This window comes from Nerophis ophidion, linkage group LG15, assembly GCF_033978795.1.
Source record: "Nerophis ophidion isolate RoL-2023_Sa linkage group LG15, RoL_Noph_v1.0, whole genome shotgun sequence".
NCBI lineage: Eukaryota > Metazoa > Chordata > Actinopteri > Syngnathiformes > Syngnathidae > Nerophis > Nerophis ophidion.
The window spans coordinates 22,783,552-22,797,480 of NC_084625.1; the positions used below are offsets into that span (position 1 = coordinate 22,783,552).

The 13,929-nt window shown below is 38.2% G+C and overlaps 1 protein-coding gene across 2 annotated transcripts in view; it reads left to right on the forward strand.

The window, feature by feature from the left end:
- The window catches only part of prex2 (phosphatidylinositol-3,4,5-trisphosphate-dependent Rac exchange factor 2), a 247,564-nt gene that overhangs the window by 43,046 nt on the left and 190,589 nt on the right, over positions 1-13,929 (forward strand). For both annotated transcript variants that reach the window (XM_061921850.1, XM_061921851.1), the window contains exons 2-4: positions 2,979-3,050; positions 7,906-8,028; positions 10,299-10,403. In XM_061921850.1, the coding sequence (XP_061777834.1) occupies positions 2,979-3,050; positions 7,906-8,028; positions 10,299-10,403 (300 nt within the window). The remainder of the gene's footprint in view (positions 1-2,978; positions 3,051-7,905; positions 8,029-10,298; positions 10,404-13,929) is intronic.

The following is a 13,929-nucleotide window of genomic DNA, read 5'->3' on the forward strand; positions in this document are numbered from 1 at the left end:
GCCACCAGCAGCAAGTGCAATTCGGACCGAGAAAGCGACGAGTTCCCCATTAATTTGAGCGGGGATGAAAGATTTGTGGATGAGGAAAGTTAGAGTGAAGCACTAGAAAAAGAAAAAAAAGGCGACGGCAGTAGGAGCGATTCAGATGTTATTAGACACATTTACTAGGATAATTCTGGGAAATCCCTTATCTGCTTATTGTGTTAATAGTGTTTTAGTGAGATTATAAAGTCATACCGAAATTCGGAAAGCTGCGGTGACCGCCAGTGTCTTTGAGAGAAACCAATGAAGGAGCCAAGATCACTGCTGCCTCTGACAGCTGCTGCAGGAGGACGCTAACTCCGCTCAAGTATCCGGTAAGAGCCGACTTAATATCACAATTTTCTCATCCAAAAACTCGCTGGTTGACATGTGGTAGAGAAACATGTGCGCTAAAGCTTCACAACAAACAAAGAAACACCGGCTGTGTTTCAGTTGCTAAAGGCAGCGGCAATCCACCGCTTTCCACCAACAGCATTCTTCCTTATAGTCTCCATTATTAATTGAACAAATTGCAAAAGATTCAGCAACACAGATGTCCAAAATACTGTGTAATTATGCGATTAAAAACAGACCACTCTTAGCCATGAGTGGTGCTGGGAGAACATGTCCGCTCAAACCAATAACGTCACAAGCACGCGTCAACATAAGCGTCATCATTCCGCGACGTTTTCAACAGCATACCTCGCAGGAAATTTTAAATTGTAATTTAGTGAACTAAAAAGGCCGTACTGGCATGTGTTGCAATGTTAATATTTCATCATTAATATATAAACTATCAGACTGCGTGGTCGGTAGTAGTGGGTTTCAGTAGGCCTTTAAGGCTTCTCATACGTCATGTGTTCATTATGTACGTGGCTTTAGGTGTTGGTAGCTACTAATAGCAATTTGGATAGCTAACGTTAGCTGTCTTTGAATTAGTGTTATGTCATAATAACAAGATGACTGCAAGTTGTTTGTTGCTTCTCTTGGACTGTTTTGTCTGTGCGCATGTGCTCCCTGCGTGTACGTGTTGACAAGACCTGGTGAGTGATCACCGTAAACCCATCCTTCCATCCATCTTCTTCCGCTTATCCGAGGTCGGGTCGCGGGGGCAGCAGCCTAAGCAGGGAAGCCCAGACTTTCCTCTCCCCAGCCACTTCGTCCAGCTCTTCCCGGGGGATCCCGAGGCGTTCCCAGGCCAGCCGGGAGACATAGTCTTCCCAACGTGTCCTGGGTCTTCCCCGTGGCCTCCAACCGGTCGGACGTGCCCTAAACACCTCCCTGGGGAGGCGTTCGGGTGGCATCCTGACCAGATGCCCGAAAACATCATAAACATCTATTATTTTTTCCCGTAAAAATTGTCATGAAAAACTTTGTACTTCTGAAAAATATATACAATTGTCAATGAATGTGTTGTGGTAAACCACTAATAGTAAAATAAGCTATCTGGTGGTTGTATTTTTTGCTTTGAAAATTTCACTGCCGGGAAGTTGCAAACAGCACCTTTAAGTAAAACAATACCAACACCTACCGATAAAAAATATGTATATTACCTAAAATATTTTATTTTTTTGTTCAGTTTTTTTGTAACATAAGTAAAACCCATTATCATACTGTTTTTTTTAATGAAAAAAATATTATATAGTAAAAAACAGGCATGTATTAAAATTAAGTTTTCAATATTAATGTTATCAATAATGTTGAAGTTTTTAATATGTTATTATAATTTGTTTGCAGTTTAATACTGTCTTTCTTCTAATCTGTTCCTTTTCTCTCACTATTCTTATGGTTATTGCCTTATCGTATCCTGAGATTTTTTCATAAAAGATGTTTTCTATTATGTTCCAAAAAAATAACAACTATTAATTGTATAACTGAAATGAAACAACAATCCTTGTTTACCAAAAATGTAAGTATTGTGTTCTGCTTTTTTGTAACAGAAAGTTAAAAAAAGGCCTTCATTAATAGCTTTAAAAAACAACATATATTTCATATATAATGAAAAAACAGGCAAATATTAATAGTATTATTTTAAGAATATTAATTTTCTTTTCTTTAAACCAATATTTTAATTATTGTGCTTTAGTTTTGTTACTTCCTAAAATATTAGTTAATTTCTGAATATGTTATTAAAAATATAATATAAGATACATAATGGTATTATTAATTTTATAAACAAATATTTTGTCTAATAGTGCTGTCAAATGATTAAAAAAAACTGAATAAAAATACATTTTCATTTTAATTAATCACAGTAAATAACTTGCATAATTTGAAATGTAAAAAGAGACCACAATATTTTAACCCAAATGCAATTTTTTGTCACAATTTCACAGATGATTTTTTTCTAATGCGCGTTATTTATTTGTTCAAAACTTAACTGTTTTATCTAAATTACTGTCTGGATGTATTTTGAAGAGAAATCTTTTATTTCGCACACTAGTTGGAATCTCCTCACTCATCTTTGCACTGACTGGACCATGTGGGATCAAAATAAATTAAATTGTGTTTATACAAGATTAGTGTGATAATGATTTTTGTTAATTGCATGAGTTAAATAAAGCGTTAACTTTGACAGCCCTAATTAATATACTAAAGTAGGTTTTTCATCATGAAATTTTCATGTAAAAAACTGAAGAAATGATGAATTCCTCTGTCGCACATCATTTTGTTTTGCCATTTTCCCAAAAAAGGTTGGGAAGCAGCTTCCTTTGTTAGTAGAACCCCTTCTCATCCGTCTCCATTAACACACTCTGCAGCCACTTAGCATAACCTTTGAAATACCATCGCTGCAATTATGATGTTTTCTTTCTTTGAGTGGGCCAAAGATTAGGTTTCTCACGTATCGGGTCGCAGTTTAGCCAAGTGTTGCAGCTGCACGAAAAGCGAGTCAAATGGTCCGTGTTGGGCCAACGTGGACCCAGAACAAGCGTTAACTCTCGCCTCTCCTCCTCCAGGTGTTCCTGCAGCGCCTCAACCAATACGCCGCCACTAAGATGGACAAGAACATCACTGAAGAAACAGTGAAGGTGAGAAGAAATGCATGTTGTGAACGGGCCAGCCAGGAAGCAGCTGTTAATGTCATCTATTTATAAGCCCTTCCAGCTGGGGGACATCATAGAGGATGCGCTCGCCTGGAGGTAAACACCACTGGATATTTACTGCAACAACCCCCAGCTTTTCCAAAATAGACTCACCATTTTATGTCGTGTTTGGGAACACGTCGTCCTCGAGAGGATTTAGGAAGAGGTCGCTACAGTGTCACGCAGCAACTCCAATAGCAAAAAAAAAAAAAAAAAAAAAAAAAAAAGCGGAAACCACAAATATTGCATGTTGTGTTTCTTATTTGGACTTCTCTGTTCTTTTTCAACTCATGTTTGGAATAAACTGATCAAAGCAGACATGCTCATTCATAACATTTGGGTGGACCAGACGTTCCCTCATGTTAACTTATTGATGCCAGACAACAAAAGCAGCTGAAAAGAACATTTGCACGTTGTTTTTTCAGTCAAAATTGACATCCACTAGTTTTAACCTCTGCTATGTCTAAGAAGCACTTTGTGTTTACTTACAAGTTAGCCGGGTTAGCTTGAGCATGCAGAGGGGTGCACATAGAATAGAAACTATAACCTTTTTGAGGCAAACTTAAGCTGAAGTAAAAGCTCTCTATAAAAAACATATAATTTTTTCCTATGATAATAACTTACAAATTGAACCAAAATGGCACAAACTACTTGGTTGGAACCACCTGTTGATCCCACTGACATAAAACACAATTTAAAACTACTCTGGATAGCATAATTCTGCTACAATTCGACTACCACTGGCATGGAAACAGGAGTTCAGAACATTGATTGATTGATTGAAACTTGTATTAGTAGATTGCACAGTACAGTACATATTCCGTACAATTGACCACTAAATGGTAACACCCGAATAAGTTTTTCAACTTGTTTAAGTCGGGGTCCACGTTAATCAATTCATGGTAACATTCAGCGACGGATTCTGTCAACCAATAAAAAAAATAAAAAAGTTAATTTATTGTTACTTTATCCAGTAGTTTAGGAATTTATCTTCAAATGGCCAATTCTAATTACAAACCCGGTTTCCATATGAGTTGGGAAATTGTGTTAGATGTAAATATAAATGGAATACAATGATTTGCAAATCATTTTCAACCCATATTGAGTTGAATATGCTACAAAGTCAACATATTTGATGTTCACACCGATAAACATTTTTTTTGTGTGCAAATAATCATTAACTTTAGACTTTGATCCCAGCAACACGTGACAAAGAAGTTGGGAAAGGTGGTAATAAATACTGATAAAGTTGAGGAATGCTCATCAAACACTTATTTGGAACATCCCACAGGTGTGCCGGCTAATTGGAAACAGGTGGGTGCCATGATTGGGTATAAAAACAGCTTCCCAAAAAATGCTCAGTCTTTTACAAGAAAGGGTGGGGCGAGGCACACCCCTTTGTCCACAACTGCGTGAGCAAATAGTCAAACAGTTTAAGAACAACTTTTCTCAAAATGCAATTGCAAGAAATTTAGGGATTTCAACATCTACGGTCCATAAAATCCTCAAAAGGTTCAGAGAATCGGGAAAAATCACTCCACGTAAGCGGCATGGCCGGAAACCAACATTGAATGACCGTGACCTTCAATCCCTCAGACGGCACTGTATCAAAAACCGACATCAATCTCTAAAGGATATCACCACATTGGCTCAGGAACACTTCAGAAAACTACTGTCACTAAATACAGTTTGTCGCTACATCTGTAAGTGCAAGTTAAAGCTCTACTATGCAAAGTGAAAGCCATTTATCAACAACATCCAGAAACGCCACCGGCTTCTCTGGGCCGGAGATCATCTAAGATGGACTGATGCAAAGTGGAAAAGTGTTCTGTGGTTTGACGAGTCCACATTTCAAATTGTTTTTGAATCGCGTCATCCGGACCAAAGGGGAAGCGAACCATCCAGACTGTTATTGACGCAAAGTTCAAAAGCCAGCATCTGTGATGGTATGGGGGTGGATTAGTGCCCAAGGCATGGGTAACTTAAAGGCACCATTAATGCTAAAAGGTACATACAGGTTTTGGAACAACATATGCTGCCATCTAAGCGCCGTCTTTGTCATGGACGCCCCTGCTTATTTCAGCAAGAGAATGCCAAGCCACATTCAGAGCGTGTTACAACAGCGTGGCTTCTTAAAAAAAGAGTGCGGGTACTTTCCTGGCCCGCCTGCAGTCCAGACCAGTCTCCCATCGAAAATGTGTGGCGCATTTTGAAGCGTAAAATACGACAGTGGAGACCCCAGACTGTTGAACGACTGAAACTCTACATAAAACAAGAATGGGAAAGAATTCCACTTTCAAAGCTTCAACAATTAGTTTCCTCAGTTCCCAAACGTTTATTGAGTGTTGTTAAAACAAAAGGTGATGTAACATAGTGGTGAACATGCCATTTCCCAACTAATTTGGCACGTGTTGCAGCCATGAAATTCTAAGTTAATTATTATTTGCAAAAAAAAAAAAAGTTTGAGTTTGAACATCAAAAATCTTGTCTTTGTAGTGCATTCAATTGAATAATGGTTGAAAAAGATTTGAAAATCATTGTATTCCGTTTATATTTACATCTGACACAATTTCCCAACTCATATGGAAACGGGGTTTGTACAAATAAAATATTGTTAGTGAGTATATTAAATGCTATTAATATTACAATGCAAAGCTACTAACAGAAAGTTGTTTCACTTACTATGATTTTTTTTTTCCGGTTGTTTTTTTTAATTTATCAACTACCTAATAAGTAATTCCATTGTTGGACCATTTCATGTTTTTCTTCCAATTTTGTGTAGAACAGGTCAGGAAACTATCTATTTTCTGCACAGATGGATGAGTTTGGTGTCAAAGAACCCCGACAATTAGCAAATAAAATGTAGAGTCTGACTCACCAATGGACAACAAATGTCCATCAAACACTTAAAATGATTGTTGAGAGAGGAAATTATGAGAGCAATATTTCCTATAGTCAGTCTGTCCTAGAATTTGCGATCACGGTCGCACAAATTCATGCAAATTCAACCAATCCACGATGCGCTCAAAAGCACACACATTTAAATTTATGGTTGTTTCTTGTGTACGCAAAGCAGGAACAACAACTTGTAACAATATATCAACTCTTTATTGCGCAAAAGCCACAATTGTCCCACGTAGCTCAGAACTACTTCCTCTTCCTGTCTAGGGCTACAAGCTTCCTGGGGAGTGTAGTATACTGCAGGTGTTCTTAACCTTTTATGACCTCGGGGCCCAACTTTTCCACCACAGAGGGGCCCGGGGCCAACTAAAATATTAACACTGAATTAGTATCAATCAATCAATCAATCAATGTTTTTTATATAGCCCTAAATCACAAGTGTCTCAAAGGGCTGCACAAACCACAATGACATCCTCGGTACAAAGCCCACATAAGGGCAAGGAAAAACTCACACCCAGTGGGACGTTGGTGACAGTGACAATGATGACTATGAGAAACCTTGGAGCGGACCGCATATGTGGGCAACCCCTTCCCACTCCCCACACACACCCCCTTCCCCCGCTCCCAGGGGACCAAAAGCAATGGCTGTCGAGCGGATCTAATAATCTCACTCTTGATTTTAATCGTATTCAATGATTAGATTTTACCTAGTCACGGTTTACGACCTTTTCAAATGATATAAAAACCCAGTGTTTTTCATAAAGAGTATTATTTATTTAAAACTTTAGGCTCAGGTCAAACTTATTAAAAAAATAAGTTCGAACTACATATACTGCATTAAACGGCACACACAAATAACTGACAAAAAATACATTTGTTGTGCTAATATTAATAGATAAACTAAATTAATAATATATAAGTTTCCTAATAAAACTGTCAATAAAATGAAAGTGCAAATGAAAATACATCTTCACCACCTTAGTAATATTTTTTGCGCTTAAGAAACTTCTCTATGACTTTAGCTCCAGGCTTCTTCAGTTTGTTTGATATTGTCATTACTGCCACAAGTGGTGGAAAAGTGCATTACAACTGAGTACCACTGTGGTCTGTAAGGACCAAAGCTGAGAAACAGACGTTTGTCGGCAGCCCTTTAGTGGGCTCTCAATGGGCCCCTGCCCTATGGTTAAGAAGCACTGGTATACTGTATACATTCTAGTTTACATGTATTTATATATGTATTTAACCTTTATTTAGAGAGGGTTAGGCAATTTAACAACAGATTCTCATGTACAATGTTGACCTAGCAAAGAGGGAGTATTAACATGTGAGATATGTTGATGTGTGATGATCATCGTCTATCATTCACCAACAAAAATTAATGCTATAGGTCACTCTTAACAGTTAACAAATGCTCTTAACGTAGGAGGATAAATATGTTGGAACTAAAATGAATGCTTAAGATAAACACTTACATGTCTTGTGGCCAACAGCGCAGACAACAAGGAAGCCTATAGTGGGGTTTCTTAATATAATTACCATTAACTATTACTATTATTAGTTTGAGTTGTTTAAGTTAGTACATTCATTTCACAATGAGATCTAAGTATGTGCTTTAACTGCCATCCTGTGTCTACTTTTAAGTCTGTGGTATAAAACAAGTAAAACATCAATACAGTATATATTTTAAATTTTTTGTTGACATCCTGTGCGTTTTTTAGGTTAAATTACAAGGAACACTCAAGACATTATTAGCATATTGCTAAAATCCCAAGTTGATTCAATGTGATGTGGGAAAAAAAAAAAAACTTTCTGAAAATTAAGGCATTTTTGACTGCAACAATCGCAAAAAAAGGCTGTGAAATCTCCAATTGTTTTTTTTTTTAACACTCTGCTCTCTCAGGTGTTGTTCTCCAACATTGAGGACATCTTGGCGGTGCACAGAGACTTCCTGTCCATGGTGGAAGAGCGTCTCCAGCCCGACCCGCACGCTCACCACGAGATCGGCCGCTGCTTTTTGCACTTTGTGAGTTAGAAACAACCTTATTTTCTGGCTTCATTATTTTAGTTCTTTGTGCTGTGATATGATATCCACTCATTGAACACGCAAATGACTTATCACCAGTGATCAAGGCTTGTATTTGTGTTCTGTGTTGATTACTCCCTGCCGTAAAGATTCCCGGAACAAACAATTTGATCTGGCTGAAGACTCAAAGGGGAATCAAATCAAAAGTTTTGCACTGACCTCTCCCTTCATGTGGAATCCATTAGATGAAGGGTGATCAAACTTTTTCCAACCACGGTCACATACTGATAAATCAAAGGATGAGGATGCCATTTTGATATTTTTAGACATGTTTCTCTACGTTTATAGGCGACAAAGTATATTATTATTATTATTAATATTATTATTAATTCAGTTCAACTTGTTCTTGCCTTTTTGCATTTTTTTTTTTTTGTAAAAATAGATTGATTAGAGTACTTTTAGGAATGTAACCAGTAAAAAATAACAGTGTGCCACTAAAGGCTTCTGGGCCTCAATTTTAGACACTCTTGATTAAAAATGCCTCCAATATCCACAATGTGGTCAGCACTAGGGATTTATAGACACCAACCATTATTTGTTGTTACTACCGGGTATTGAGTCACGTAAAATCAAAGGGCGCCATATTTCTATACCTTTTATGTTGCTTGTGTGGTTCCAGACTCTGCCGGTCGAAACACTTGACTGGTAAACTAGCACTCAAGCAGCACTTAGAGTAGACTCAGCCAAACTGCCTCTACTTTTTTGATTGATTGATTGATACTTTTATTAGTGGATAGCACAGTACAGTACATATTCCGTACAATTGATCACTAAATGGTAACACCCGAATAAGTTTTTCAACTTGTTTAGGTCGGGGTCCACGTTAATCAATTCATGGTAATGTTGCAATTTTCCGTATAGAAACATGTGAATGTAAAGTAAAGCATGATGCTAATTTACATTCAATTTACCATAGACGTGCTACCGATTAGCATTAGCAATGTTACATGGCAATTTCAAAAACTCCAAATTTGGTAATGAAAAGTACAACTAAGATTCACTTTACAATTAGTTGGTGTGAAATAGACTTAGAGTTAGACTTCCTTAATTGTCATTGAAATTTGAACTTTACAGTAAAGGTAAGAACAACATTTTGTTGCATTAGCTCGTTGTAGTGCAGGATAAAAGAGCTATAATGTGCAGATATAAATAGATTTACTGTACAGACTGATATATTGCACCTTTGCGTACCCATCCACGTTTATGGATGAATATTATATTGTCTTTATATACTAGCCATTTAATCCGTTTTTGGGCGAGAGTTGAGGGGATGATGATGATGATTATGATGCGTTCAAGAGTCTTATGGCCTGAGGGAAGTAGCTGTGTTACTGAACCTGAAGGCTCTGCTACAGAGGCTGCGGAAACTCTTTCCAGAGTCCAGCAGTGAAAACAGTCCTTGGTGGTGATGGAAGGAGTCACTACAATACTTACAGTATAAACACTTTATAGGGTGCAACAGAAGACTAGATTCGGCTTAATCAAATAGACTCCTGACTAAAGCAACACACAATAGCCCATACACGTCTTGGAATTGCAACTGCACACAAATTCACTATATAACACTTTCAAATGAGACTTAAATGTGTAAAAAACTGAACAACACAGTCATTGTGTTCAATAAAAAAGGGCGATTGTATTGTTTAAGAAATTAACATTATTTAACACATGAACACACAGTAGTACTGAAATTTGGTACCGTTTACGAGTCAGCATTGATTCAGTTTATTCAAGAGTATTCAGACAGTTTACACTTCTACAGCCTGAATCTCAGTTATATGCCATTGCTCACAAAGTATATTGTTATTACTGCACATTAGTAATATCTTCAGCCTTTTGTCTTTTTTTGTAGTCATCTTGTTTAAATGTAATTTTAGAATGTGCCGCGGGCCAATAAAAACCAAGCTGTAGGCCGCAAATGGCCCCCGGGGTGCATTTTGACAGCCTGCATTATTCCTGCAATCATTCCTAGAAAACAGGATGAAGATGCAGCACTGTTGGGCCAATCACAACAATCCTAGTAATGTAGCACAATAGCGGAGTACACGACCCTTAAATGCTTCGTTGCCACATTGTAGTGTTCAAGTAGATCTTTTGTATTGCTCTCCCTGCCAAAAGTTTGGAGGGTAATGGAGAAATGGAAAAGTGTGTCTAAACTCTGGTTAAAAAAACAAAAAAACAAAAAACTACTAACCCTCTGTTGTTTGCAGAGGAGTCGTTTCCAGATTTACGACGAGTACTGCGGCAATCACGAGAAGGCTCAGAGGTTGCTGCTGGAGCTCAACAAGATCCACAGCGTCCGCACGTGCTTGTTGGTGAGCGAAAACCCTAACTTAAAAAACCTTTGTCTTACTTACACATGTTCACATAAAAGCAGCCTCCATCCACTCTTAATGAGAAATTAGATACAACCAAAATGTATATTTTTTTATTAGAGCTGTCACAAATTAACATTTTTCATATGAATGATTGAGATTAATTATGAAATTTTAATCTTTATAAATCATGTTTCATTTTGCATAGGCAGAGAGATTAAAAAAATACATGAATATATATAATAATGATGATGGATTAACGTACGTATCAGTGCGGCGTCTTCAGTAATGCGGACGTTGTACCAATCCATTGTGGTGAAGAAGGAATGAGCCGGAAGGCAAAGCTCTCAATTTACCGGTCGATCTATGTTCCCATCCTCACCTATGGTCATGAGCTTTGGGTCATGACCGAAAGGATAAGATCACGGGTACAAGCGGCCGAAATGAGTTTCCTCCGCCGGGTGGCAGGGCTCTCCCTTAGAGATAGGGTGAGAAGCTCTGTCAACCGGGAGGAACTCAAAGTAAAGCCGGAGCTCCTCCACATCGAGAGGAGCCAGATGAGGTGGTTCGGGCATCTGGTCAGGATGCCACCCGAACGCCTCCCGAGGGAGGTGTTTAGGGCACGTCCAACCGGTAGGAGGCCACGGGTAAGACCCAGGACACGTTGGGAAGACTATGTCGCCCGGCTGGCCTGGGAACGCCTCGGGATCCCCCGAGAAGAGCTAGACGAAGTGGCTGGGGAGGGGGAAGTCTGGGCTTCCCTGCTTAGGCTGCTGCCCCCGCGACCCGACCTCAGATAAGCGGAAGAAAATGGATGGATGGATGGATGGATGGATTAATGTACATTTTGACAGACCTCATTTATTTTAACATATATTTACCTTGAAGCTTTGACTTGTCAAGAGGGCAAAAACATGTTTTTCTGGACATTTCATTTTAACATTGACAAAAGTCATTGTAGAACTGGAAAGCCATCATTGAGGTCTTTAATTCGACATGTGACACAGTTTTGATCTCGTTTATTGTGAACTTTGAGCTAAAGTCAACACTAACTACCACTAATCCGCTGTGGTCGTATAAAGATTTTCCTAATTTATATGTTGCCGTGTCCCTGACCTTTGATCTCTTTTTAGGAAATAATAATAAGAGACAAGTGAACTTTGACCTCGGGGCACCGTCCACCAAAATATTTCAACTGAGAAACTAAAAAACTGTTTTGTAGACAATCAGATATTACACCAGCTTGAGTTTTTGTTGTGATGCCGACCTTTAACCTCTCTGGAGCACAAACGCATGAGGGTATATTGAGAAAAATAATTACTCTCATAAATGTCTTTATTCGCGGTATTTGTCAAAAGATTTTGGACCTCTTAATCGGGCTGTTTGCAACATTTACACGTAGAGGGCTCTAACTTTCCACAGTCTTGTCAACATTATACCCCGCACTCTTCCGGCTTTCAGCATGTACTGACCTAAACTGCGCTTGTACACAACACACATCCACACGCATAAAAGATCCTTTATAAATATATTTATTGAATAATACTTCAACAAAATATGAATGTAAGTTCATAAACTGTAAAAAAAAATAAAAATACAACAATTCAATATTCAGTGTTGACAGATTGTTTTGTAGACATGTTCCATAAATATTGATGTTAAAGATTTCTTTTTTTGTGAAGAAATGTTTAGAATGAAGTTCATGAATCCAGATGGATCTCTATTACAATCCCCAAAGAGGGCACTTTAAGTTGATGATTATTTCTATGTGTAGAAATCTTTATTTATAATTGAATCACTTGTTTATTTTTCAACAAGGTTTTAGTTATTTATATATCTTTTTTTCTAAATAGTTCAAGAAAGACCACTACAAATGAGCAATATTTTGCACTGTTATACAATTTAATAAATCAGAAACTGATGACATAGTGCTGTATTTTACTTTATATCTCTTTTTTTCAACCAAAAATGCTGTGCTCTGATTAGGGGGTACTTGAATTAAGAAAATGTTCACAGGGGGTACATCACTGAAAAAAGGTTGAGAACCACTGTTCTATGGTAACATCATCATGACTGCTATGTTTTGAAAATGTAACTTTAAGCAAGTTGCAAACAGCCTCTTTCACAGTCAACTTGAACTTTCAAATGTGGAAAATTATGCATTTTAAAAGGATGCATGTGATGTTAAACGGGGCTTTAATGTGACATTTGTGTGTATTTTGTAGTCCAAAGTGGCATTAAAAGTACTCTGACATAAAAAGCTTGAACATAAACATACCCTTTATAGTTAAACAAACAAAGTCACCCACACATGGCAGGCTGGACAGTGTCAAATCCTGTCCCAGTGTGCGTATGAGTGAGCCAGACAGCTGATGTGCGGGGGTTGACTTCCTCTTCCCCTGTGGTGGCTTCCACACGGGGAGCATCATGTATGTTGCTGGAAGAACAAAGATGGCCGCATGCCTGTTCGCTGGCTTTGCACAAATGGGTGTGTGTGTGTGTTTGTGGTGCACAACATCCATCATTTCTTTTTAAGACATAAAGACTAAAATTAGTATGTAATTGTGGTGTAATAAATAAGGCAAAATGGAGTGAGTCCAATGCTTTGCTGCAACCTCGCTAACTACGCTGGACAGCATTATTCAGGAAAAAATACAAAAACTGGCATGGAAACAGAAGTTCAGCACATTTAGAGAGTATGCTGCTAAAAATTATGTTAATAAAAGATATATTTATCGTAAATTTTCCCCATAGTTTGGTACATTTTGATAAATACCCTTTCCTGTTTCAAAAATAAAAAAGGAAAAAATATTTGATAATGATAAGATTATGTGTATATGTATATAAACACTATATTGCCAAAAGTATATGGCCACCTGCCTTGACTTACATATAAACAAGAAGTGCCATCCCATTCTTTACTCATAGGGTTCAATATGATATCGGGCCATTTTTTGTAATCATTACAGCTTCTACTCTTCTGGGAAGGCTGTTCACAAGGTTGCGGACTGTTTATAGGAATTTTTGACCATTCTTCCAAAAGCCTCTTGGTGAGGTCACACACTGATGGGCTGGCCTGGCTCTCAGTCTCCGTTCTAATTCATCCCAAAGGTGCCCTATTGGGTTCAGGTCAGGACTATGTGCAGGCCAGTCAAGTTAATCCACACCAGACTCTGTCCTCCATGTTTTTATTGACCTTGCTTTGTGCACTGGTCCACAGTCATGTTGGAAGTAGGAAGGGGCCCGCTCCAAAAATGTTCCCACAAGAAGCATTCAACGTTCCTTTCACTGGAACTAAGGGGCCAAGCCCAACTCTTGAAAAACAACCCCACGCCATAATTCCTCCTCCACCAAAATTCACACTTGGCACAATGCAGTCCGAAATGTACCGTTCTCCTGGCAACCTCCAAACCCAGACTCGTTCATTAGATAGCCAGATGGAAAAGCGTGATTCATCACTCCAGAGAAGGCGTTTCCACTGCTGTAGAGTCCAGTGGAGACGTGCTTTACACCATTCTTTCACAAA